We start from the raw sequence: 27,873 nt of genomic DNA, 5'->3' as shown, positions 1-27,873 counted from the left end.
TTCAGTTGCCTGTAATACATGATTCTAAAGTATCAGTTATGATCCTTCTTGTAAAGATTCAGTATAAATCTACAGTAGACCAGGCACAATTACTGTCACCTGTTAACATCTTAGTCTGAAAAAGCAAAAACTATTACAGATGACTTAATTTGCTTTCTGAACAAAGAACTTGGTTTGCTTTAACAGTAAGTGATTTGCTAGAAAGCATCTTACTGATGTATCTGCTTCAGCTACAATATTTAATTCTAATACACCAGAAAAATCTGTTGCCTTACAAGAGTAGATATAAACCATACACTGTTGCAGGCAGGTAACTGTTTCCTTGTGCTGGGATAAATAGCTACATAATGGCATCACTGATATTATAGAAACAGACTTCAGAATGGAGACATGCAGGTTTATAGTTAGAGTCATACCAAATTTGTAACTATCAAAATATTTATTGGAAATTACAAAATTTAAATAATAGCTATACATTATATACACACAGCTACAATTTTAGAAAGTAAGATTTCATAGTTCAAAGTTGAAGAGAAAGTTCAACTACATCAATACTAAAGTTTTCTTGAAATCCAGACCTCGTTCTCTACATTTCAGTTGCTACCTCACTTCATTCAAATGCAATCACAGTACTTTACACACTGGAGTTTGGGTACACTCCTTCAAATAAATATTTTATAAATACAGAAACTTCAGATTGGGCAACAGGGTTTGAACCCTTTCTTCATTCCTCCTCAACCTTGCAAGCATTTTTAATGCAAATGATTGTTATTTCACCTCTTCTCTTTCTAAGTAACACAAACAAAAGTTGTCCTTGCTCAGAAGCGCCATAGAGTCTCCACTAGAATGCCAGGAGAGAGACACAATCTGGAAGTCACCTGCAGAAACAGATCAGAGTTTGTCAGCAAGAAGCTGACAGTCCATACTCTTACTCTAGGAAAAGGTAGCTGGGGTAAGTCACACACACAGCAAAAAATACCCTCCCCACTTTGCAAGCGTTAACAGGGCGTTCCATTTTGTTACTGCTGCAGCAGAGCCAATCTCTCCAACACAACAGTACACGTAAGCTGCGTTACTGACTCTTTTCCCCCAAACCTACGGTTACTTTGTACGCCATGTACAAGCATAGATTTTGTAGACTCGTCATTTTAGTGCCAATAGATGCCACAAGATTGCTCACCGGTGCAGAGCTGCATACCCCCATGATATTGCCGCTCCTTGTGTAGAGAGGAAGAAGTTGAATCTTTGTGATTTCTTTGCTATTTAATATGCAGAATGGCATTTACATGATCTAGCTAACGGCCTTGTATCACTTACTGCCAACCATAAAACTTCTCATCACCCGGGCCGACTCAGAGTTCAGGTTCACGTATGTTCTTCTATCTCTCCACATCAAATTTACCATGCAAGTTTTTCCCCATTGGTGTTTTGTTGTAGTGTAGTTGTTTTCAGAATACCCCAAAACATTATAGGCATTTCAGAGTCTATTTCAGCACTTTGGCATTCTGCACAACTACAGTTTCTATGTAAATAAACTGATACGAATATACATCTTGAGAAAGAATTTGACACACCATACGATTGAAGCAACAATTAAATCATTAGCCCCTGTGCTCTGTCCTCAGTGTATTTTATCAAGTTTGCTGTGTCTCCTTACGAGCTCCTCTTTTTTGAAGAGAAAAATACCCATTTCTAAAAAGCTCCAAACCCACATCTGAGCCCTTTACACATGATAACACTTGGACCGATTTGTAAGTGGAAAAATATTTTGCAAATAAGAAGCTGATGATGGCCTGTGGAAGTTACCGCAGGCAGCCTTACCTTCCATTGGAACCTGCACTGACACACAGCCCGCTGGGGACCATAAGTAGACTTTGCTATTGCCTGTACACACAGCAAGTCGAGGTTGTCGTGGATCCCACTGGAAAGATTGGATCGCACACAGCTGCTCTAAGACTACAAACAGTTTCAGCTTTTGAATGTCCCAAATCCAGACAGCGTTAGGAATGTTATCTGTCAGAAAGGGAAGAGGTAATCATGTAAATACCTGAAAGATAAAAAGATGACACTTTTTCTTTTTTAAAGAAATGGCATTAATTGAGGTCTAACACAAGACAAACCATTTAGGTACACCACAGGTTTACCACCACTAGAGCGCTACCTAGCAGTGCCTTCAATTTTGCCTTGGAAATATTGCAAAAAGGATAAAAGTGACTTAGTTTGTCTTCCAGTCTTTCACTGGCTTTTATCAAATTATTCACCATTATGCTGCTGTTGACAGGTTTTGCATCTGAACCACAGCTTTTGCCTCCAGACATAAACAGCCCTTCAGGACCATCGAAGGGAAAGATTAAATGTTAATTCCATGACTTTCACTATTTGACGTAATCTGAAGCCCCCCTACTACAGGTTGTGAGGAATTCTGCCTTTCAAGAGACACTTGTAAATGGAGGTGGAAAGACTTGTCTATTTGCTTTTCCAATACAGTGAGCTCGCATACATTTGAAGAAATACAAAAAGCATACTATTTTCATTAAATACAAAGCCAAGACCGAGTTAATGCACTGACAAGCAGTTCTGGCAGCTCACAATACTTTACATACGCTAGAAGACATAGGCTGAATTTCCTCTGTAGTTACATGTTTGCACAACAGAGACCAGATTTTAAGTAGGGCCACGAGTCTTCTCATAGTGCCAGATAACTGACTCAATTACTGTCCTCATTTCTTTTATGAAAACACACCAGATACAATGAGTAGGTTTCCCCTTCTATATAGGGTGGTAGGAACTTACCGTTTTTGGTTGCCAGGAAACAGTTATCTGGACTGAATGCCAACATCCCAATTCCCATTTTGGGATTGGCCCTGTCAGCAACTGGTTTGATATACTGTAAAGAAACTGGCACCTGGGAAATGTCATCTGGAATTTGAAATAAAAGTACTTTACTAAGCAAGCCCGAATGGACAAAACATTTAAATTCCAACTGTTAAAAACCCCCTCATCTCTGAAGCGATAGGACCATATTTTACTCTTCTCCAAGATGTTCCAATCAAAAACTTCCACTGTTTCAAGATACTCTGTCTCCATATAAACACCTTACTATTCTTGCCCTTCTACAAAAAAAGAAAGGCCAGAAATCCAGGCAAGTCTGAGGTTAAACTATGAAAAAAAAGGAGAGATCAAATTTTCTGCTACCTTTTAACTAGCATTTCAAACAAACACCAGAGCAAAACAAAGGTGATTTACAGTACCACAAACAATGAGACGGTTAAAAAAAACAAACAAACAAACAAAAAAAACCCAGTCATACATTGTCTGCCATCTCTAGTATTTCAAAGCCAGTTGTCTGGAGGCAAATTTGAAGCATTGCTACGACTACAGCTTCTTAGACAAAAGCCAAATGGTCTTTTTCATGCTCTGCTTTTTTAGATAACCTCATACCTAAGGGATTAATTACTATTCTAAAACAGACACCAAGACTGTAACACCTTCTGATTAGGTTTTTGGGTTTTTTTTAAATTATTGGAACTGCCACACACTAGGATAAAGATTCTTAATTGCAATAATTCATCTGATTCTAGTAGTTATCTGCAACAGTTAAACTAAGTCATGAAATAACATTGCATAGATTGAACAAGTCAGAAGAAAATCCACACAAGGTTAAGACAACTTTTGCAAGTGACTCCAGGACTGAGATCTGGCGGCTATTTCTACACCCAAGCAATTACAGTTCTTTTCTACAATATCCCACTAGTCTTTAACCTGCCTTCAAACCGCCATGCAGACAGCATCCCCCCTAGCAGGGTGCTTACTGCCCTTGGAGATCTTCAGTTAACTTGGGAGCCTTGAGCAGAGCATCCAGAGGATCCATTCCAATATCAAAGAGGCAGAGTTCGCCTGTAATGTTTATTTATAGAAAGACTTCACATGGCAAACTCAAGTGTCTCATTTTAGTAAACTTTGGCTTACATTTACTTTCTGTGCTGAAGAGAGAACTAGCCAATGCTCTTGTTGGAGGGAAAGAAAGTCTCTCTGTTTCAACAGATGGGGATTTCTCCACTTCTTTATACACAATCTACAAAGAAACAAGTGAGAGTTCTACAGAAGGGCCTCGGAGAATTTGAACATGGGCTATTACCAAATCATCCACATCCCACTAACTCATTTTCAAGCGTATTGTATCTCAGCATCCCCTAGTTCATCAGCAGAGGAGAGGGCTTCAGTAGGCAAATATCAAATCCAGCATTGTCAATGAATCATTTACTATTTGGAACCATGATCAAGAAAACACTCCTGTGACAAATAAACGAACCTTGAAGACTACGAAGAACGAGTCTGCCAGAGTACACCTCATTCATTATTCCCAAGAGCTAAATCTGGCAGTACAATAAATCACCTTCATTACAATGGGAACATAGATTTCATTTTTGCAACAAAGAATCTTTAATCAAATACTATCATAAATAAATGCAAGCAAAGTGCAACATTGCAGAAGGAAACAGCAAAAATATTTTAATAGTGTGCCTACAACATATTATTCCCAAATGCAAGCACCAGGATAAAATGCACCAACTGCACTTCCTCTCTCTGTAGGAGAGATTAACAGAGCTATTTCCATTACATATTTTACACCTAACTGGAAGTAAGGGCATTTTTCAGTCGTGAGAAGTTTTGCTGAGGTGCATTCAATGGATCATGCCTTGCTTCTAGTTAAGAGACATCAACAGAGTCACGTGAATATTGCAGACTTGCAGTCTACACGTCAACTCTTACATGGTATCTGTCCAGACGCAAGACTAGTCCTTCCTCTGCAGTGGCATGCAGCACTACTAACACTGTGTGTTCTTTTTACCTTGACGGATGAGAACAGCTTGTGATTTTTGGAACAAAAGCTACAGCTCTCCACCTGCTGCCAACTACCCAGAATCTGTTGGGCCTTGCATATACACGTACGCAAGGATAAAAATAAATGATGACAGATGTTTACAGGAAATGCTCTTTAGGTGAGCTGGATGAGCTTGTACGTACAAGATGTAAATCTAATCACAATCCAGTTCCAACACTGTTTAGAGTCACAAATTGTATAAAGCTGAGACAAATCTCTCCTATTAAGTTTCCCAGTTCGCTATCACCTGCATACCCAAATCTGTATGCAATCACCACATACATCAAAATACACTGGCATGTGACAGAAGTCATCTGGGCATCTATTAGTGCTAAAGCTGAGAGAATCGTACACACGTATTCCATCGAACTTGAAAGGATTCCTCTGTTTTTCTTACATCCCCATTTTTTCCTGCAATTTCCCAAGCTCCGTTTACACATTAGGAGGGGAAAAAGCAAGGTCTCCAGAATGACATGTATTTACTAGCATCTTTTGGATACAAATAGCAGCATCAAAGCGCTGCTAATGATTCAATGGATTTTGGATCCATACTTACAGTCTTGGTATTAGCAATGGTTGCTGGATGCTCAAACTCTGTGATCTTCTTCCAAGTTACATGGTTCAAGATACGCACCTAATTCAAGAAAGCATTGCAAGACAAAACTGTTACGACGACGTTCAACAAATGGTTTAGATAAGAGAGAAAATAAACCTATTTCTGACCTTTTCATCATAGCTGCCAATTGCCAAGAATTGACTGCTGGGACTCCAGGCGATTGATTTTACGCCTAGTGACCATTCGTAAGCCCGATACGTGGATAGCAGTCTGCCATCGAGGGAGTACAGCAATACTTTATACTGAAACATAAATAGATTCCTTCTTAAGACTAACAATATTGCTAAAAGCCATAGACAGGTGAAATTATTCCTTCCAAACTCTCCCTGCTTAAAATGCAGCAAGTTAAATACAAAGGGCATGGTCTCTTATCTGTGACTTGAGACAAGAGGCTCTAGGCTTCCAGTTTGGCTCTTCTGGCACTCACAGAACACGTCCACCCCATCCCCAAGAGCACAAATGCCCCGCTGGGCCTGAACAATGGCCCATCCAGCCCAACACTCTTCAACAACATCAGTAGCAGATGCCATTATGGAAGACTCTCATGCTCCTTCAGCTTCTGCAAGCCATCTGATTAGGGATGTTACAACCCTGCCCATTCCCAGGGCTATCTGTTTTGATCATGCTGCCCATAACCTTATGGCCACAGGAGGACCCTTTTCTATACCTAGAAGTTCACATACTCAGACCAGAGAGGACAGCAATTTATATATTCCTTGCTAACTTTTTGGATAAGTACTTTTACTTAACTGTAAAATTACTGTGCAATGCAATGTAAAGTAAAATGGTAGAAGAGTCTTACAGAAGAATTCTTTCATTATTCTTTCATTATTTCAACAGTGGCTTCCACAATGTTTACAATCTTTTTTTTTTTTTTCCAAGATAAATTAGAAAGAAAGCTACTAAGATAATTTGCTGCCATTAAAATTTTACATAACGGTTTGACATACACTTGTAAGGACATCCATTACCAATACAAGTATAATATTTAAAATGGTTTGAGTTCAGCTGTTAGGTTTAAAAGAAAAAATTGTAACACTAGTTATTTTAGTTACTTCTTTACACGTGGCAGCTAAAAACCAGCTTGAACTCTCCAAGAAAATAATCTGCTTTTTCCTCATACCTCCAGACACGTATCCCACACTGCCAGAACACAGCCATTAGGAGCCCATTCAATCCCAAACAGATCTTGCGTTTCAGTGTCAAAATGCTGCCCCCAAAAGAAAAAAACCAAAACCATTTGAAATATTACACTAACAAATACTGTTGCATCTGACCTAACATAACCCTCAGTTTTATCCTTTTAAGTGCTACCACAAATGCAAAAGAGCCTTTTATATGCTAGCGTAGAAAGAGAAATATTTTCTTTTGTATTAGTGTGCTGCATTCACTGTTTCTTTGGTTTCCCTTTACAGAAAGGGCAAAAAGTTGCTATACCTTAAAATGAACAGCATTTCATAAGAAAATAAAAGTGGTTACACTGAATCAGTCAAGAAATCTAGCTAGCCTAATTCCTTGCCTCAGAAAGACCGGTACAGGATCATTAGGGAAGAGCTTGGGAACATGACAAGCATTTAGTGGTATTTCCCAAATTTGGCTATCAGCTTCTAGTGAGACTCTGAATTCCTGAACCAGACGTGATGCTATGTACGGACTAGTTCTTAATGGGTTTTAATTCCTCAGATCCACCCGGTCCTCTATGACATGCTAGTGTGCATCCTTCACAGTTTATTGTAAACTGTAGCACAGTTTATTGTAAAGAAGCTCATGCAAGAATTTAAAGGTGGAACTTTTGCATTCCGTCAGAAATTCTATACACACATATACTATATATTGGCCTCCTGACCAGAATACTGCTACGGAAGTATGCCTGCAGGCCAATGGAAGAGCCAGATGCTGGATAGAAAATGCATCGGTAAGTCTAAAACCAGACTACGAAAGTGACCAATTCTAAAGCAGCCTGCAACATATGCCTGTAGTCTATGCAGAAGCAGTGGAATGCAAGGACGTATCTTACTCTCAGTAGCTGCCAGTCACTGCATACGAAGATGCTAATGAAGTCTTTGCAGTCACGTCTTTCTGCTACTGCCATATAGCGGCCATCCTTAGTGAAAGCTATCCCTGCACACGACACAAAGTTAATAAAAAAAAGAGAGAGAAAGCAAGACAATAGCTGACAATTCTTCAATGAAGAGCAGTTACTCCCAATTCAAAGACATAAAAAGACAAGGAAAAATGTCTTCACACAAGATCACATTAATTGAGGCAATGTATAGTGTTACCAATTGGCTTGTGCCAGCAGTTCTTAAACTTTTAATATATTATTTCTAAGGATGCAGCTTCCCAGCTATTACAGAACTTCAGCATGCTTCAAAAAACCACATTTGATTACTGAGACAGTCATTATATAAAAACCACAGACTTCAAATAAACAGTTCATTTAGTCCATCTAAATGGCTTAGTTATGCAACCATTGGTACTCCACCAACTTCCAGGCGTTGGTTCCCCACCTACTCTTACTTTATATGCAATACTTAATTGTCTTTGTCATACACGGGATATCACTATATACAAGCCTCAGGCAGGAAACTGCTAACCACAGCCATGCAGCTAGACAGTCCTGACATGAGCTTCCCTTTCAAATCTCTTCATGTGTAAAAGATGACAAAAGCCACTTTGGATTAGTGTTTTTCATCACCAAAGCATCCAGCTTAACTTAACGTCTTAAAGGACCCTTCAGAGGCAAACATAACAAAGCTGCACGTTTGAAGAACAGGCGCATAGATCAGTTGTAACCTTTCATTCACGGCGAGAATATGACAACCCCAGAGCACATCTTAGTGCATTGCAGCAGGTGGCACACAGGGACTGATCTCAGACCTGCATCCCTGAGGGCAAGCTAACCCCTCAGCAGGGAGGGTGCCAGAGCCTGTTCTGAAACATGTGTTGCATCATTACACACCAAATTCATTCTCCCTTTCTGCCATATTAAAAAATACCATTCCGGTGTTAGATTTGTGGCACTTACCCTGCTGACAAGCTTTGGGATACTTGATGTAAGATACAGATTTTGTACACAAGGACCACACAGTTATCCGCAGCTGTCACAAAGAGAAAGAGACAAGGAAGTATTTGTTTAGTATAGATTAAAAAAATTAAGTAAATAGAAACCCATAAACCTAATTCAGCAACACAAAGTAGATCAACATACATTCTGTAGTTAATTAAACTTTGCAGCTATTCTACATAGCTCAAACACAAAGCCCTGAGAAGCAACTGCGAGGAATTGTCTCCCAACTCCCTTCAGTTAGCAAGGTTACTTATTCCAAATTATCATCACAGGCACATTGAATACTCTAGAGGGGTATATAAGATGCAGAACACCAACATGGAGGAAAGCTCGTCATTAACACTGAAGTTACTGACACTAGCATGAATCTAGCTACATGATTGCCAGTGTATCGTACATAGACACTTTTGAGTTGGAAAGACACAGTTCCATCAGGGAATCTGGAAGAGAGATTAGAAGTTTCTTGCATTGATGAATGGATGAGAAGTTACAGCAACTTCAGAACATTCTATCTCTTGGGAAAAGGCTACTAAGTATGAAAATGTAGCTGTATTTTTCAACTTCTAGACAGACTCAGTTTTGACAGCTAATTTGCATTCTGTTCTTCCCTCCTCAGCCACCCACAAGGCGGCAACACTACATAATTTCCGAAAGAATTGGAAAAGAACCAAAATACGCTATGCAAAGCAAAGCATTAAACATCTCGTTTGGGGTATTTCTGGAGGCTTGTGCATCCATAAAACACAAAAACTGCAGAGAAGGCAGTCAGCTGCAAAACAAGCCTCTCCACAGCTCTTCAAGGTCACAGCCTGCATTCTGGAAGCTCTGCGTTGCCATCTGCAGATTATTCAATTAAAAACAAATACTTCCGCTCCCTTAGCAACGGCAGCCACACCAGACATATGTGCATTAATCAGTATGTCATGTGAACCTTTGCATTTATATCTGGAGCAAGGAATGTTTCCAGTGTAATTTTTTTCTTGTGTTTTCCTACATTTTATTGCATCAAGGTAAGAGATTCTACAAGAGATGCAGGTAAAACAATTTTTGCAATAAAGCACCACAGTCATAAATCCATCTTTCCCAGAACTACTGAACAACAAAACCAGTTCTGATTCACTAAATAAGTAAAACTTCAGCACTGTCCACCATTTCATCATCCTCCTGCATCAGATGCAGACCATCAGCATCACCAGCAGTCTTGGGAGGAAGTTTCTGCTACGCTTTTTTGCGTGTTTGTTCTCAACACGCATTTTCCTACCCTGAAGTCAATGGTACTATTCAATGGTGACAAAGGACTCCAAGGTAGCATCCTATGAATCTGTTCTACCTGGTAATGCTATAGACTGTGCGTTGCAACAGAACTTGCAGGTTTTTTTCATTGCTGACACTATCATTTTTGCTAGAAGGCATGACTTGAGTAACTAACATGGTGTTCAAACCAAGTTACAGAAACCTAATAAATTCTGCCTCCCTCCAGAGATACACGGAGTGCCAAAGCAAAAGAGCAGTATTAGCTGTTCTCCCTACTGCTTTTTATATACAGAAGAAACTTCTGAGACTTGAAGAGACAACACAGAAATCAATTTTTTTTAATTTATTACAGGAAAGAATGCAACCAGATCGGATTCCACTCCGCTTCTATCCAAAGTTAGAAAAGCTATTGCACCACTATTTAATGTGGTGTTTATTATTCTCTTCCTTTATCTTACAGTATGAAATTGCAACTAGACATCAACAGTACCACCTTTAAGTTTAGCAGGTCCTAGAGGAATCCACTAGATGAACAACATTAATCAAGTTTTATCACTGCAACTGCTCGCTTCCGGACATACAAAAATACAGCATTGTTAGTCTGCTCTTCATGCAAAATTTACTTTAAAAATACCAACACAATGCCTACTCACATTCTTCTATAGCAACTGCAATAGTGATATGCTGCTTGCTCCTATTAATTGCAGTGTTAAATGTACTTGCTGCTGTTCCTCCCTTGACCAAAACACGCAGCATACACAACACACATTCTACAGCCACTTAATACAAGCTTAGCAGCTGCAAGCTTTGAATGCTGAGGTCCGGATCGTAATTTTTCCTGACAAAGGCTTCCAAGTTTACACTTGTGCTGCTACTCGGCCTCACAATCAACTCACCTGGCCTGCTGTGCGTCAAACACGCTTCTATCCTGGACCACATCGGCTGGCTCAGAGCCTCAGAACAAGGCAAAACCTTACTGCTCACACCCAGCTCAAGCATGCAGGAAGAGGAAAATCTCTAGAGGTGAGAAACAGTACATCACGTGCAGAGCTCTTAGTGTCACCTCTGCCTTGCCTGAGGCTCCACTGCAGAAGTGAAAAGGCACATACACCTCTCATTTTAAAAAGTCTTTCTACATCCATCTCCACTTCATCCTTGGGTACAGTCCTCTGTTTGCTGTTCAGACAGAACCTTCTCTAAAAGGGTCAAGTTTTTCAACTCCCCAGAGAAGACAGTAATAATGGTTTCCCTGTTCATTCTTGTCACGTTGCACTTAACTGCTGAGCGTGCACTTCACCGACTTCAAAAGTTTCAGTAACATTAAACGCTGATATTGTTGGAGCAGCACTGTATTGCCCCATATATCTCCCCAACACATCATTTCTAGCACGTATGGCATAAATCGCAGTAATGCCATCGCAGTACTGGGGAGACACTACAGAACACAACCAACACATGCTCATGGGATGTTTACACCCAGTCGACAAAAAACCCACAAAAATACACCTTTGAATACAAAGACCTATTATTATACTGGGTGCCTACTACCCTTTGATAGATAACCAAAGCACTTCATCTTCTGACTTGGTCTAAATCAGTCACAACACACCCATAACAACTAATAAGATCCTCTGTTCAACTTCAGTATCTCTCTCCTGAAAAGGCTGCAAGCTAGTAAGGGAAGCATACAACCACAAGTCAGAGACCACGTATATGTTATGCTGTAACTTCATTGCAACCTGTTGCCCACATCACACAGACACATAACCTTAAGTCTTTGGCCTAGTGTTACAAATATGTAAAAGCACACCATTTTGATTCCTGAAATTAGGATTCTTTTCAGTTGTTCTATTTGTGTACACTCAAACATTTGTATAAACTGAGAAAGTTACATTATGTGCTTAATGTATGGACTTCACACCTATCTTACATGGATTAACAGTATGTTTACCATTAAATTGTGACAAACAATATTCCCAACTGGAACCAAAACATTATTTACAATCTTGCCCAAGCTGCCACCGTAAACTAGCCCGAGAAAGGTTATTTCACAGCTAACAGATATGACTATGAGAGACAGAAACATAAACTGCACGGAGGGTGAAAAGAGAAAGCCAAACACTTCAAAAATTACAATAAATTGCATGGCACTTGCTTGCTTTTCTCAGAGACTCTGCGGGGAAGAGACAATTGCTTTTACAGCAGAAGAACAGATTGTGGTCAATTAAATCTGCAGCAAGCACTTCACTGATTATTTTGAGGGGTACTTTCTCTTTAGCATAGATGACTCGATTAAGTGGAGTTGTCAAACTCAAATCCTAATGATAATGGTGTCTGAGAAGTTTTCAGCTGTTGTTTTGCAGTGGAAAAACAAACCAAAAGCAGAAGCATTTTTAAAATAGCCTAAAAACAGCTGAGAAATAAAAAGTATTTAGATGGTAACGTGATAAACAGTCTCCAGTGCTGGGTTCAGGACTACGTCCCAATGTTGACAGCTATAGGCAGGTGTAAGACTGGTGATTTTCAACAGATAAAAACACACTTTTAAACAACCTTGCATCTCAAATGACTGTCAACTTTTGTCCCAGACTTGACTGGGTCACAAGGCCTCCTTACATAGCAGTGTCTGTCAGCACCGGATTTCAGAAGCTTATTCAGAGCACATTCCTCGACAGAAAGCATTTTTCAACCAATGTAGCCATTTACAGTTACTAAGGATTAGCTCCAATATACACAGAAACACACGCTTTCTTCCCCTGCTGCTGTAGTTCGAAAGAAGCTCCTTAATGCTTCAGTACCTAAAGTGGAACTAGAGAAAGCACAACCTATGTAGTTTATAGGTATGGCTCTTAAAAGAAACACTCAAGAACAATGCTGCTGATCTTCAAACTATCACAAAACATGAAAGTCAGGAGGAAGCAGAGGATCCATTTGCCTTCTCTGTATCTTCTACCTGCAGCTCTTGTCTCAGCTCTACATGTGCCTATGAATTTGGGTGGAACAGCAGCACTGTAAGAGGAGAGATACCTTCCACAGGACAAACTGATTATGTGGAATCTTCTAGCAATCAGCTTGCTGTGTTACACACTGAGGGCATGCAGAACTGCCTCACAAAATGGAGTATATTTCAGCAGCAGAGGAAGCACCTGCTACAAAATAAGTAGCAAACGATAGCTATGGGTCAACAAGCTGCTTTCTAGTGCACTGCATGAATCAATATAATTAACATGGTGTTCCAACTTTTTCAGATTCCAGATAGACTTTGCATAGTAGTCTTTCAGAAGGTGTTTTTCCAGCTAATTTAGATTTGCTCTTGATTAATCAAATGAGAAAAAAAGTACCTCCTTTCCCCACCCCGTCCCCCACCAAAACCTGCTTTTCCTAACAGAACTGTACTCTAGGTTGGTATAAACAACGAGGTGATGAAAAATCAAGTTGCAACTATTCTGACCACTTCTCACATGTACCTTTAAGATATAAGCAGACAACTAAAGAAAAAAAAAAAAAGACTTCCAAGTTTGGAAGTACCTTTGAATGTATCCAGCTGCCCAGTAAAACTAGTTTTTGCCTGGTAAAACCTAGCAAGTCTGTACTTTACCTTGCAGTTTGCCAGTTCCTCCAGTTCCAACATCGCAAGAGTTTAAGGAACAAGCCTACATCTTTTCTACATGTCAGCAGGACTTCCATCCTAGATGCTGACAAAATGACCTCTCCACACTTAACACTTAAGCTAACATAGAGCACAAAGACACTTTCAAAATTATGAGGCAAGTAACTAGGTACTACACCCACTTCTGTAATTAAGCACAGTGAAGTCCTCTGCATCTGCCACTAATCTATTACTGTGAAAAACAATCCACTATCAAGTGAAAGGATAGAGTCTCTATGTACTTCCTCTGATAAGACTGCATCATTTAGTTGCCTTGTATATCATGCTGTTTACTGCAGTAACTGTGCAGAGATTAGACAGGTACCTGCACCATTCAACATTACCTTGTGTAACAATTCTGGGACCCAAAAAACCTGCATATTATTATAGATTCATCTCCAATAAAAACTCTGCAAATGCAAAATGATATGTTAACATTAAGTGCACACAGAGTATTGCTGCCTGTCTCAAAAGACTGAACAGAGTCAAAACAGATTTTGGAAACGTGTGTCAGAATTCTGCTGCACTCATCTCGAGCTAGGAACTGCACACCAGTCACATCAAAAAACCCACAACGTTATTCACTATAATGCTGACCACAAAGAGAACTCGACTGCAAGTTAGCTGATTAATAATTTTTCTGAGGCACTAGGTAAGTATGGATTGCTAGAAATAAATTAGCACAACCATATCCTTTAAAAAAATTCTAGGAATAAGGAAGTTATTTGTGATCTTACAGTGGAGCTCACATGTTGACCTGAAGAATTACAAGTATGAGTAATTAGTTGGTGCTGTTTGAAAATGTCAGGCCACCAAAGCCAAGCTGCACTGGTTGCCAGCTCTCCAAGCAATCGCTGAATTTGATAACGTACATAATACACCGATATTAAGTATCCTGACAGTTTCTGCCTCGAGCACTACTCATGTCTGTCCCACCAGACTATGGATTTAGCAGAGAGAGTAAACACAACTCAGACATCGGCATAACCCAGGCAGCTGTCTGACGAAAGCTAATTTAGCAACCTGTTTACAGCTGGAAAGAAAACTTATCCCAACACAGATGCCAACTTGGCAAAGGCTTAATGAAATCCTCTAAGGTCAAACCAAGTTCTGTTGGGAGGCAATAAATACTTGCTAGTCCACCCCCACACACACGTGCCATGAGATACTCACTTGTAGCACATAGCACCAGCCTTCAGTTTGGGTTACTGACTACAACACTTCTGCCTGACTGGCAGGCATGTCTTTACTGACCTCAGGTTGAAATCCTGGACTCATTTTTTTTTATTATTTTAATCACCATCAGGGTGATTCATTCCCAGGAAAACTAAGGCGTAAATTCATCACTCCTCATAACCCACTATCTAAAGGGGTAGGGGAACGGAAAGAGACTGCTTTATAGCCAGAAAATCTCTACCCCAGCCAGCACTAAACATCCTTTCCAGAGAATTCCACCATGTGTGCATCAGGAACTACACCGTAGCTACATGCAAGTTCCTCCACAGGTTCCCTGGAGAGCACCAGCGTTTGCACTAACTCCAGTCTGCACACACAGATGACAAAATCCCCCATCTACATTCCACTGACATTGGGATTTGCATGAAAAAAGGGAAAATCTTGCAGTGTAACACTTGAATTCAGTGCTAGCGAGGGTTATGACACAATAACATGTCGCCTAAAACCCACATACAGTTTTGGTAAGAGTAAATACAGCAAAGAGAAAAGCGTCTTGCATGTAGTTCTTAGCTATTTTCTGACCATCCACCATTGCACTGAATTACATGAATCGTCAGCTCTAATCCAAAGACTATAAAGGTAGAGAGTCAGACTTCCACGTGCCTTCCAACAAGCCCAGTGCCCAGCATCCACAAACTGATTTGGATTCTACCTTAGTGTGGATTCCAGAATATGGCTCTTAATCAATAAGCCCTTACAGGTGTTTTAACTTTAATTTTGCAAGTGGTTCTATCAACAGCAGTCTGACTCCTGTGTGTCAAATCAAACAGTTATGAAAGTATTTCCAGGATCTGGTTCTAAATTTCATCTCATAGGTCAATAAACCTAAGACCATATTTTTTAATTCCCTAGCCACTCTTCAATGTTTATGGTGTGGGGGTTTTTTTGCTGAAAACCCTAAGCCTTCCCTGAGCTACAAACAACACATCTGATTTCTAAAATTGCTTCGATGAACGCCAGTCATCGCTACACTTTTCTCAAACACAAAATCTTACCTTCTAAGCTAACTGTCCATTTTCTATCTTATCATCAGAAGCAAAAGGATAAAATGTTAACAGAAGAACTAACATCTAAACTGGAATTAACCTAGATTACATATATGAAGAGAGAACTACATCCGCATTCTTTACCACCACTACAGCTTTAAGAGCTTTAGGTTATTTTAAGAGGCAAAGGGCAGACAGTAACATCTGATACCGTGGAGAGTAATCATGACTTCACACTTACATGGAACTCGGTTGTATTGAGAATGTGACGACCATCCGGACTCCAGCATGAAGCCACCAACCCTGCTGACCCCTCGTCTATCTTACAGTGCCAGTCTGGCTGCTCCAAGGACCAGACCTAGGTCAGAGAGGAAACCAAACAGACAGTGCAGCAAACGAACAGCTCCTCAAAACCTCTGCTTATGAGAATACGCTACAGCTGAGAAAAGGTTCCTACATCGCATACCAGAGAGGTCAGGAAACCTCTGAAAGCCCGTGGCCATGAAGGACTGGCGCTGGATCCCACTACAAAAGTAAGCTCCACACCTTTGTGTGCTAATACAAATTGTGAAGTAAGGGGGGGGGGGGGGGAGCTGTGGGACAAATATTCTGAACATCCAGCACTTAAAAAAAAAGTTTTAGTCCATTTAGCAAGTTTGCATGTATTTATTTTCTACTGAACTGAGAAACTGTAAGATAATTTACAGCTTTGATTTGCTTTGATAAATATTTTCATTCCAAATTTGGTTTGTTTTTTTTTTTTTTTTCCTCCAAACTAAAGACATTTGTCCTGGTTTTAAAAATAATGGCATGCTGGGTTATCCTTAAACCATGCGTTATCGATAACAATGTCGGTTACTTTAGCAAAAGCATTGAACTAGTGCTTGCCGTTAAGAAGCTCTCACGCACACCCCACACAACCCCCAGTAGGAAACACACCCCGTCCTGCTTTTGTCCTTACCTGAACAATCCCACGCTTGTACATGGCACATAATATGAACAGAGAATCAGACGACCATTCTATATACTGGATCTGATCCAGGCAAGTGTACAGCTGGAGGATCTGGAGGGTATTCACATCCCGAACCACCAAACGGTACTGCACGCACGAAGCCTGAACAAGAACAAGACCAAAGCTGAGCTGGCGCACCAACACCGGGCTCGAAGCACGACTTGTAGGGTGCCGTGGCAGGACGCCGCGCTGCCGCTCTCCCGACACGCTTTAGACAAAACGAGGATTTTTGCTCTCAGAGGCTTGGCGTGCGCCGTGCCCTACTGCAAACTACAGTAAAAACGGTTAAACCAGGAGGAAAGGGGGGTTAGGTTAACAGAAGGAGTCCTCGCTCATTCTAGCGCTGCTGGTTGACTAATCCCACTCTCAAAAAAAATTATTCTTCCTCTCGTAACTATTATTTACTCAACCTTAGCCAGGCCTCTGCTCCAAAGACGTCCCCCCCCGTTGACTAAAAGCCTCTTCGCCAGCAAGCCGCCCCACACACGCCGTTCGGTTTTTCCAGGACAACCAGCCCGACCGCCGCTTCTTCAGCGCCCGCCTCCGGGGGACCCAAGGCCCGGCCGCACCGGGGGGGTTGCCGGGGGCCCCGGGCTGGCTCCGCCGGCCGCTGCCGCGGTGGAGGAGAAGGAGGCGGAGCCGTTGCCGGGCCCTCGCCCGGCCCCAGCCGCGGGGCCCCGCTTCACCCGACGGTCTCCTCAGGCGGACGGGCGGGAACGGGCCCGGTTACGCGCGACACCCCCCCCGCCCCGGACGGCACCGGCCTAGTACTCACCAGGCACTTGCCGTCCGGGGAGAACCTGCCGAGCAGGCCGGAGAGCTTAAACAGCTCCGAGAAGTTCATGGCGGAGCGGGAGACCGGGGAGAAGAGCGGCCGCGCCGCCGATTCAAACCCGCCCGCTCCGCCCGCCGCCCCGGCCCTCGCCCCGGGGGCGGAAGCGGGCGGAAAGGGCGGGAGCGGGTTGGCCGGGGTGGCCAATCGGAGCTGGGGAGGGCCGGGAGCGGGGCGCCGCCCCGCGGCATGCCGGGAGTTGTAGTCCCCGGGGCCGGGCTGTGCCCGCCGTGCGGCGGCGGGAAGCAGGCGGGAAGCCGCCCCGTGAAAGTAATTGTTATGCAAATGAGCCCTTTAACGAGAGGCGGTGTGGCCAGATGGCCCTTCCACAGCCTGCCTCCCCCGCCGCCCGGCTCCTCCCCGTCGTCGGCGAGCCCCCCCCCTTCCCCTAACGTGGGGACTTTCCGCGGGCAGCGTCCCGCGCCCGGGCTAATTACTGCCCCGGGCTAATTACCGCCCCGGGCTAATTACCCCCAGCAACGGGAGAGCAGCCGGGGCGTCCGGCAAGGCTCCCTAGCTAGGACAGAGGGACTGCAAATTGCAGTAGAACCACAGCGGTGAACAGGATGCCAGTTGGGGTAGAATAGGTAATAATAAATAATAATAAATAATAAAGTTTTGGGAGGAGAAGGAGCCAAGGGTCGCCAGTTGAGGGGAGCAGCCCGGCTGACCCCTGCCAGGGCACGTATTCCTTTGGGAAACAGCCCCCTGCCACTACCGTGATGGGGAGGTCTGTGTCCTAAAACCGGTCGGGTCCTTTGGGCACCGGAGGGCTCCGTGTCCCTTCCCTGCTGACCGTCCCCCCCCCAGCAGCAGCGGGGGTACGCGGGCCTTCCTCCTTCGGTCCTGCAAGCCCATGCCCCCCCGCATTCGTGGGTGGGCAGCGAGCCCGGCTCCCGTGCCCAGCCAGAGCGGTGCTCCGGGTGGGACCCCACCTCCTTGTCCCGGGAATGCAATCACTGTCATTTGAAAAATAAACCTCGGGATCAGAGCAAACGCTCGAGGCCTGTTTTCAGTATGGGTTAGGTATTTCGGCCCCCAAAACTGGTTACAGCGGCTCCGATGTGCTTAGGGGCTGGCAAATGCATCTGTTTTCTGGCCCTGCCCATAACGAAGGGACAGAACGTGACAGCTGCTCCGCTGTCACCATCTGCCCCAGAAAGCAAAGAGCGGGTGCCGGCGGGCAGAGCCGGGCTGTTGGTCTCCGAATGGAGAGGCTTAAAAGTGCAGCCGATGATTTAGCAGCAATGAACGCCGCTCGTTCCCCCCAAGTCCCCACGCGCAGGCTAAAGGGCAAGCGACCAGCAAAACGGTAGCTTTTGAACGCGGGTGTCAGTAAGAAGGTGTATTAGTGAGTCCACACAACACAGATAATCACTCTCATGGCTGATGGTTTTTAACCAGAAATATTCCATCTTCAACCGCTGCGACTCTACATGTGTCTCGGCAAGCCATTCTTCCCACAGGGGGGGAGCAGCGGGGTGAAACGCTGGCCCTTGCTGGTCCCCCGGGCGGGCTGCCCTGGTCCTCCAACCCCCCAAGAGGGACGAGCTGGTCATTTTGACCAAGACGAGCACAAAACCAACTCAGCCCATCAGCCTGGTCGGGAGAAGAGCCTCCTTCAGTGCGGCGGTCCCCATCGGGTCTCCTTACCCGCTCCATCACGATTAACCCCCAGCAGCCGCCCCGGGGGGCAGCACTGCTGGGTGGCTGCTGCTGCCGGAGCCCCGAGAGCCAGCTTGCCCCCGAGTCACTTTGGCGCTGGTGACCAGCTTAATTCCCCGGCACGCTTGGCTGAGCATTCCCCACCCCCTTGCAACTGCCTCCTATTCCAGGAAGGAGCGCACAAGCTTTTGCCTCACTTTTCACATAGCTTTCAACAGCTCCAATGTCATTGCCTAGGCGACCGGGACGCTACTTGATTGTAGTGCAGTAAATAACATAGATCCTCAATCCCAGGCCGCTCCTGTCCACGGGAGACCTCCGGGGGAACTCGAAACGCTTGGGGAGCCAGAGCAGGTAGGAGGAAAAAAACCGACAAAAGGAAACCCCTTGCTCTTTGTGTGTGTGAGTTACTCAGCACGACCCTCTCTCGAGTGCTCGATAATGCAGCTGGAAGATGATTTGCGGCCGCTTTGCTTTGTAGGCTAGTTACACAATATTAAAGCGTCTTGGAAAGTTTGCTCCCAAGTGCCTTAGATCCGGAGGTAAAGCACTTGCGGAGGAAAAACCGGCCAAGCCTTGAATGAGAAAAGCAGAGGTGGGGCTGGGTACCGGCAGGATGCTGAGGCTGGCTGCCTGCCGCCGGGTCCCTAGGCAGGGCTGATGCTCGGGCTGCCAGGGAGGGAGGGAGAGTTGGCTGGTTTAGCCTCCTGCCCCGTCACGAGCTGCCTATCGACGACTCTATCTGTCAGAGAGTGTTTCTGTCGAACCTGCCTGTTCCCTGGAAAGAAAAGTGTTAGTAAGCTGCTGGATCCCAAGGAGGGCTCCTGAGATCCAAGTGTGCTGCAGGAAAGCTCGCTGCCTCTCGGTCGCTTTTACAAGGCTCGTTTCACAGGTGTGAATTTAATAATCTGGGACAAATGAGCAATGGCACACGGTAGCGTTGGCACTTGGGGATCCGTCAGCATTTTGCAAACATTATTTGCTGCGGGCTGGATGAGCCTGATGGTTCTCATTGCACAGAGGTGGGGAGGAGAGATGGTCCAGGGGCCGGTTCAGAAGCCGTCAAGCAATACACAGCAGCTCGGTGTGAGAATTGGAAACGGCTCTCAGCAGTCTTCCTCTCTCAGGATGGGCCAAGAGTCTTTAGGAATTAGGAACAGCCCTGTTACACAGGTTTTGTGCATTTATCTCCCTTTAAGCTGGCTGCAAAATGCTGTCACGTTTCATTCTGGGCTGTTAGAGCGGCAGGATAGTGGCAAATACGTTATTCCCAGGTGAAATAGCGACAGACATGTCTAAGTGCCTAAAGCTGCGGCTTAAAGTTAATGGTGAGATCAAAGATGCTCCTTCGAGAGAGCGCAGAAACTCAGCTGCCAGGCATCACTCTCAGCAAGGCTTCAGCCCCTCATTACGCTCGCGGTACCCTTCCCTTTCCTTACATTAATGAAAGAAGTAAGTTGAATTTATAATAATTCAAAGAATATATTCAGACTGTGGTCAAAACACCAACCGTGGGCTGAACGAAGCACGGTTTAATATATGCAAGTTCATCCGCTCTGCTTCTCCAGAGAGCTGTTCTCCCACCTCGGGAGGGCTGTAGTGGACCTCGGTGCGTGCTTTTCATTCTCCTTGTGTCCCTGGGGCTGGGGGGAAAACGGCTGCTTCAGCGGAGCGGGGGCTGACATGGCCTTTTGGATACAGCCAAAGTCACGGCAGCGGGGAAAAGACTGCTTTCCATACCAACCCTTTGGAAAGCACTTCGGTGGCAATTCACAGGGAAGGTATGTGGACAGAAGGAACCAGCCCCCGGAGCGACCCAGCCTGCTCCCGCAGCCCCGGCGGAGGTGGCAGCGGACCCCCCAACGCAAGCGAAGGTGGCGGATCGCCTCTTCGCAGGCTTTGTCTCCCTACTCCTGGCCTTTTTTTTTTCCCCCGAGTGGAGTTTCCCTGCAATGCCCTGACTAGCAACAGAGGGAAGCAGCAATCCAGCGAACGGCGGAGCCGGCTTGGGGAAGCACGCGGAGAGCAGCTCTCCCAAGTGAGAACAGGCAAATCCCGCCAGCAGCCTCGGTGCCCAGCACCAAACCCCGTGGTTTGCACGTTTCGGTCTTTCTTCCTCTAGAAGCCTGCAATAAATCCTTTCTTCCTCTAGAAGCCTGCAATAAATCCGGCGCGCGTCCTGCCACGCCAGGCATCCCCCATCGCCTCCCTGCTGCGTCGAGGCGTCCCCTTGCCGTACCCGTCCCTGGGCAAAGAGATCTTCAGTTTAATAAGCAGGTTTGGGTCTCTGGAGGTGTTCAATCCTCCCAGTGGGGGTTTGGCTAGAGAACACTTTCTGGTAGAAGTCGGGGTGATACCTCAGGTCTTCCTTTTGGTGGTGGGAAGCTGGTGACATGAGGGAGCTGACACAGTTACAGCAGAGGCGAAATAGCCTCCGAACCGACCCGGGGGGCTGGAAGCGGCAGAGGAGCTGAACCTGGGCTGTGGCCGATCTTGAGCTCTGCCACTGCTGACATGTTTAGCCCCAGGTCAGTCACCTCCCAGTGCCATTTACATAGCCTATAGGCACTGGGAAGGTAATTACATCCAAGCCGTTTAGGAATGCTTCTCTAGCAATGTGGAATTAGTCTCTACGGCTCTTCCTAGTTCACCTCGAATTTTGCTGTGCCACAGGGCCGCCACTGCTTCCGATGGGGTGTCTTTTCCTTCTGCTGGACCTCACCATCAGAGCGCTTTCCCAACTTCCCTGAACATGAATGCCTCCCCCACTCATTGCATAAGGGGACTCTAAATGGCACCTCCTTTTAGAGTAAAGTACACTGTCATCGGCACCGCTGCCGACCTTGGGGAACCCTATTTGCAAAGTCTTTTGTGATTCTTTATGGTCTTAGATGCCCGGCTGTCGTTCTTGCTGCAGAGATGCTTTCCCAAGATGTGCAGTGATCACTGCAGCAGGGATGTGCATTAACAACGCCGACAGCCCGAGCTTCCCTTTGTACCGTGGAGTTTAGAGCTCAAAGGTGAGGAAGATACTGGCCTGGCTTTGCAAACACCGGTTGTGCTTTGAAAGAGAAAGGGAACTTCCAAAACGCCCTTAAAATATTCAGGTTTTTTTCCTTTTGAAAACGAGTGCAGCCACGTGGTTAGAGCTGGTGTCACCCATCATGACCACACAGCCGGGGCGGTGCGGAGGTGCTTTCTCTGCTGAAGGGAAAGGCCTGGCTCCTTCCTGAAGCTGCCGCTGCCCTGGGCCAGGGAAAGCAGCATGGAAGCAGGGTAAGGCCACCAGCAGTCGCCTGCCTCAGCTCTAGGCTTTTCCTTTTCTCGAAGCTGCCCCGTAGGTCCTTTCGTTTCTCTGCGTGTCACACGTGGGACGAGGAGGGATGGGAGGACACCAGACTCTCACTGCTAGCTATTCCGTGATGAGACCCGCAGGGAACCAGCCCTCCTCCGCTGTACCGAACCCTCCTGGAAGAGCATCCGCGGATGCCGTCTCTCGCAGATGGTGCGGAAAGCGGCCGGCGGGATCGGCCGGCGGGGCATACCGCCCTGCTTTCGTTTTAATGCCCGGCCCCTGCAGCTACCTGCTCCCCAGCTGACTCGGGGGGCCCTGGCGACCCCGAGCTTCACTCTGTTAGAAAGCTGCTACCCTCGTGCTCGGCGGCTCGAGCCCCAAAAGCAGGAAGTTTTCAGGCTTTCACTATTAGATGTCAGTACCGAGTTGAAACAAGATGCTAACACTGGTGTGGGTAAAAGGCGTAGCCAGATGGTGCCCGGGGCATGTCCGTGTCAGCCAGGGCAGGGAAGAGGTCCCACCGCTTCCAGGGAGCGGGTTAGCGAGGAGGAGGAGGACGATGGCACGGCAGGGTTGCCAGCAGAGGAAGGCAGCGTGGGGCTCAAGATGGCTCCGCAAAATCTGCCGCTCCGGCTGCTGGGGTCGGAGAGGTGCTGGGCACAAAGGGAGAGCCGAGGTACGCTGCGTGCTTCCTTCCGCACTTGAAAGAGGCCACGAAATGTTGTCTGGGGGCAAGAGGAACAGACCGGACTAAGGATGGCTCTGGTTATGCCTATGCAGTCACCTTTGGAAGGCTTTGGCTGAAAAACTGGCTTTCCCCCAGACTTCCCGTACGCAGTCCTGGGTAAAGGGTGTGCTTTCTCCCAGTAACGCTTCCCCATCTGCAAAGCAGAGGCAACATTCCTGCTTTGCGTGGCTTGGGGGGCATAACGGTCCATTCAATAATGTTTGCAAGCTGCTTAGACGTGGGAAGGTCATTTTAACGTCTGAACAAATAAGATGTAGCATATCTGCATCATGGCTTCTCCGTAAACCTGGACTATGCATCTGGGTGTCTTGCCTGTCTTTATGCCTTTCCAGATTTGCAGGCATTTGCAGCTAGAGCTTCCTGAGAAAAATATGTTAGCCTGTTGAAAAACCATGTTCCCGGGATAAAAGCTGCCCCGTGCCTAAAATGGACAAACCAGGATCAGGGCTGAAGGGCTACATCAAAACAGGCAGACTTATTTTGAAGCGGTTTAAGTGGCCGCTGGCTACGGGGGATGCCTGAGCTCCTGCCAGTGCTCAGAGCCCTGCAATCCCACCTCCCTGGCACACCTTGCTCGGAGCTGGTGGCAGCCGAGCATATCTCATATACCAGCCTACAGGCTACCGCCCGCGGCCTGAATTTGTGGCACTACTGTGGCTCAGAGAGAGGAATGTCTCTCCCGTATTCCCCAGATCCTCGGAGTAGGATTTCCTCACCTCTCGACTGGTCCCGACCCCGGAGCAGCCAGGCACACGGGCTGCTCTCAGGGGAGCAGGGACCACACCGTGCAGGCCAGCAGCCCGGACCGGGGCTGCAGCAAGGCTGCCTTCGGCTCCGATTCTTGCTGCAAGGGGTTTTTTTTGCCACCTAGCTTGGGGTTTCATTTTGATTCGGAGAGCCGATACTCAGGAGTTCGGTATTGCTGTGTCTAACCAGCGAGTCTAAACCCTTTGCTGAATGAAGCTGGTCCAAAGTGATTACTAAGAACAGTTGTGCAAAGCCTCCCCAGGGCTGGGGGAGCTGTTCGTAGCCGCGCTGAAGCACAGCGTAAATATCTGAAACGGGAGCCTTGAGCCACAGGATCAGTGCTTAGCAGAAATGGGCTGACAACCCAACGCCCTGCCACTTTGGCCCTTCCCAAAACACCTACGTATTTGTAAGAATGCTGGCCCGCGATGGCGTCACCAGAAATGCCAGCCCCTACGGGAAAGCCGGGCGGTTTTATTTTGTTATCTGCCATCCTGGTCTGCAGCGAAGGAGTTGCCAGTCGCCTCCTGTCCTGTGCAAGCTGTCTTTTGGGGCAGCAGACTCCAGGGCAGGCTAAGCTTGGGTCACCCACGCCGTTGCTTGCCTGCAGCCCGCTGCGGGGATGGGGGGCATCGCCTCCCCACGATGGGCCCTTTGGGGCTCCGGTCCCTGCCATGCCGCTGGGAGTGAGGTGGGAAACTCCTGCCCTTTGCCGGCCGCTTTGCTGACGTGAGATGGCACTCCAGCAATGCTAACGTTGCTGTTTTTCTTTGCCCCTAGAGTGATTTATCCTTTGTCAGACTCCCCCTCTGCGAAGATGTCCCAGTCATCTCCAGCTGATGAAGGCACGACATTTGAGCACCTCTGGAGCACGCTGTAAGTGGTGGTTGATCATTTGCCTTGAGGTGTATTCTGAAGCAGAAGTGGCACTTTGCTCTGTAATCTGTGTTAGCACGTATCATTGCTGTGGCCCGAAGGGAGGCAAGTTTCTTTTGCCTGCACCAGTTTTCACGTATTCCATTTCCCACATTGAGAATTTTGCTCCCAGACTCCAATCGCTCACCTCAGACCATTTCTTTCGCCAAACGCCTTTGCCCTTGCGATGCTAGGCGCTTCAAAGGCTGTGGAGCGTGCAAATGCTGGAAGCAGAGCCCCACAAACCTTGTTTCCAGGTATTGGACGCTGTTTCTGAAAAGGGTCGTGCAGCCGCCAGCGTTTTCGACGTGCGCGGTACACGCAAAGGCTGCGAAGCGCGGCGCGGCGCTCCCACGGCACGGCTGCCCCCGTGCACGTCGGACGTCGGCATCGGGGCACGCTTCCTCTCGCTCGAGGAACCAAAGGTGTTTGGGGACCAGAAATGCCGCAGCAGCAGCTGGGGAAGGGGAGACTGAGTCATTCTCGTGCCGAGGAGAGCAGCCGGGCCTCATCCTCCGTGCCCTGCCTGCTGCAGCACCCTGGGGCCCCTGCCCGCATCCCCGTGGGCACATCAGGGCTGCTCACGGAGCCAGCCCTGGCCAGCCGCGGCCGAGTACCGGCGCAGCTGGCCAGTTTCCCTGAACCGTGGCCCTTAGAGCCTGGTGTTGGTACTTGAGACCCTCTGTCCCACGTACAGGGAGGGCCACACGGAGACGGTGCCTTTCGGCTGGGACCCTTGTCCGGGATGGGGCAGGGGATGCTGGGACCAAGCCTGGGAGGATGCGCTCTTACTCGTCGGTTGCCACTCATGAGGTCGTGAGGCTTGGTGGCTGCCTAATTAAAATGGGTATTTTCTAAAATTAAACATCTTCCGGTCACACCAAGACTTTTGCAAGTCTTCTGGCCTTTGAGCCTCACGCTCTAATCAAGCAAGGAGGAAGGACTGTGCTTCACTCCATCCTCTTTCTTCCTTGGTATCCTCTCACTTAAAAGACATCCTGAGGTGACAGATACGCTAGAGCAGCTGGGGGGGGTGAAAACCGTCCCACCTCTGCTTGCTTTACCCACCAGGCAAAGCCTGCTCTGCCATGTGAAAATCAAAGCAGAGGATGGAGGGAGAAGTTGAGAAGGGGACAAGGTTCAAGGGAATCGCACGTTGCTGGGTGGTGGTGGTGCGGGCTGCGATGGAGAGCTGGGAGGCTGACTGCCTGCCGTCACCTTTTCCACAGGGAGCCAGACAGCACCTACTTCGACCTCCCTCCATCCAACCACACAGGCAGCAATGAGGTCTCCAACCGCACAGAGGTCACGATGGACGTCTTCCAGATGAGAAGCATGAATGACTCGGTCATGGTGAGTGTGCTCAGACTGCACCAATGGGAGCCCCATCAGACACAAACTTGGTTTCCCCATAGCGGGTTGGGGGCTCTGGGGTGGGCAGTGGGATGCTTGCTGGTTCATAAACCGAACACAAACACTACGGGTGCAGCGCTGCTGTCATTTGTGCAGGGTCTGATAACCTGTAACTGATGACTGCAGCGCAGGATTGCAGCTGGATGGTACAGCGGTCAGTAAAATAGTGGCTCCTTATTAACAGATAACATCGCTGCACGCAGCCGCAGGGGCTCTGTGCTGCAACGGCGGCGGAGCTCGAGTACCCCGGCAGGAGGAGAGTGTCATTCGCTCCAGTATAAACATGCTGGGTAGTCAAAGCCGTTTGTAAGCTGCTGACGAGGCAGAGCTGCTGGAGGGGCACGTCGCGCTCCAAGTGCCCAGCTCTGGGACCGCCACGGTCTCCGAGGGTCCGTGCCATCGCCCTTCCCTCCAAGAAGCTGGTGCGCCTGTGTCTAAGGCAGAGAGAGGGGTTGAAAAGCGTAGCGGTCCTGCGAGACGTCCAGGTTGCTTGTGCACGTTCGGTGCCCCGAGCAGGGTGGCCTCCCGGGAGCATCCCTGAAGCAGCCCCGGCCGTTGGCGGCATCTCCCTCCAGAAAGCCACCGTTTCCCTCCTCGCCAGCTTGCGTCCCCTCCCCCGGCCCCCTTCTCCCTCGCTTTTCGCTTGCTTTCCCTCCCTTCCCCGGCCTTTGTCTGCAGCGGGCAGGAGCCTGGCAGAGGGATCCGGCGGGGGCGGTGGTGCTAATTGGGGAGCTGCCCCTCGCTGAGCTTGCCGTCACCTCGCTTGCTGTTCCCGCTGTAACCGAAGCCGAGCCCGGCGGGATTCGGTGCTGCCAGGGCCTTGCAGGGCTCTGAGCACAGCGGCTGCGCACGGGCAGGGCAGAACCGGCTCCCGGCCCTTGCTTGGGATAATGAGCCGGTAGTAAATATTTACATTGGCCCGATGGTGCAACCGAGCGCTGCGCTACTGAGCTCCCAGTGACCGGCAGCCAGCTCTCGCCGGCTGGCGTCACCGAAACGGGTGGCAGGCTGACGCGCACGAAAATAAACGCACAGATAACGTGATGGCACCGGCCCGAAAGAAAGGCAAGAGACACGGGAGCAGCAGCGGAGGGGCCGCTCGGTCCGTGCTGCGATGCTGCTGATTGTGGTGCGCAGCAGGGCTGGAGCGGACGTGCGGGAAGCAGCGGGTGCTGCGGTACCCAGCGCCGGTGCTGATGCTCGGTGGATGCGAGCAGGCCACCGAAACGCTCTGCGACCTGCCCTCCCGTCGGGCGAGATGCTCCCTTTCAGCATTGCTTGGACACTGCACTGCTCCTAAAACCCGTATCGGGGTCCTGCGGGAGGAGTTGCTGTGATTAAAGATGTAAGCAATTCCTCAGCCACCCTTTTTGCTGAGAGATGACAGCTTCAGGACTGGTAGTTCGCGTGGTGCTTAAGGCTTTACGTACGACACTGCCGCTGACCTACTTGTGCGTGGGTCTGCGCGCGCGCACCGGTGTGGGGAGGTGGGCGACGCAGGCTGGTTCCACCTTTCAAAACACGCCACGACGCTCTTTGAACTGCTTATC

At 47.3% G+C, this 27,873-nt stretch overlaps 2 protein-coding genes across 3 annotated transcripts in view; one reads left to right on the top strand and one right to left on the bottom strand.

The window, feature by feature from the left end:
* Window positions 1-386: 386 nt before the first annotated feature.
* On the bottom strand, window positions 387-17,645 carry WRAP73 (WD repeat containing, antisense to TP73). Of its 2 annotated transcripts, XM_052792466.1 has the most exons (12): window positions 17,484-17,645; window positions 16,658-16,810; window positions 15,938-16,054; window positions 8,530-8,602; window positions 7,519-7,622; window positions 6,625-6,711; window positions 5,609-5,743; window positions 5,442-5,519; window positions 3,970-4,075; window positions 2,794-2,919; window positions 1,822-2,013; window positions 392-878 (listed from the first exon to the last, which is right to left on the bottom strand). In XM_052792466.1, exons 1-12 carry the CDS (start codon window positions 17,550-17,552, stop codon window positions 769-771), a joined length of 1,350 nt encoding a protein of 449 aa, XP_052648426.1. In that variant the 5' UTR covers window positions 17,553-17,645; the 3' UTR covers window positions 392-768. The 2 variants fall into 2 exon arrangements, with proteins under 2 accessions (XP_052648427.1, XP_052648426.1); XM_052792467.1 differs by lacking the exon at window positions 5,609-5,743 and having other exon boundaries at window positions 387-878.
* A 6,996-nt stretch (window positions 17,646-24,641) lies between these two features.
* TP73 (tumor protein p73) overlaps window positions 24,642-27,873 on the top strand; it is a 28,315-nt gene continuing 25,083 nt past the window's right edge. The window contains 2 exon segments of the mRNA XM_052792472.1: window positions 24,642-24,871; window positions 26,140-26,263. Coding sequence (XP_052648432.1) covers window positions 24,744-24,871; window positions 26,140-26,263 — 252 coding nt within the window. The 5' untranslated portion in view covers window positions 24,642-24,743.

This window comes from Harpia harpyja, chromosome 7 (assembly GCF_026419915.1).
Source record: "Harpia harpyja isolate bHarHar1 chromosome 7, bHarHar1 primary haplotype, whole genome shotgun sequence".
Classification (NCBI taxonomy): Eukaryota; Metazoa; Chordata; class Aves; order Accipitriformes; family Accipitridae; genus Harpia; species Harpia harpyja.
The sequence above is the reverse complement of the archived record's forward strand: the minus strand, read 5'-3'. Positions and strand labels throughout refer to the sequence as shown.

Bases quoted from the DNA above. Each gene is read 5' to 3' on its own strand.
- WRAP73 (XM_052792466.1), bottom strand. From the start codon at position 17,552: ATGAACTTCTCGGAGCTGTTTAAGCTCTCCGGCCTGCTCGGCAGGTTC. The intron at 16,055-16,657 runs GTAAGGACAAAA...TCTCTGACCTAG, and splicing joins ACAAGCGTGGGATTGTTCAG to GTCTGGTCCTTGGAGCAGCC. The intron at 8,603-15,937 runs GTAAGTGTGAAG...TCTTTGTGACAG, and splicing joins TCAATACAACCGAGTTCCAT to CTGCGGATAACTGTGTGGTC.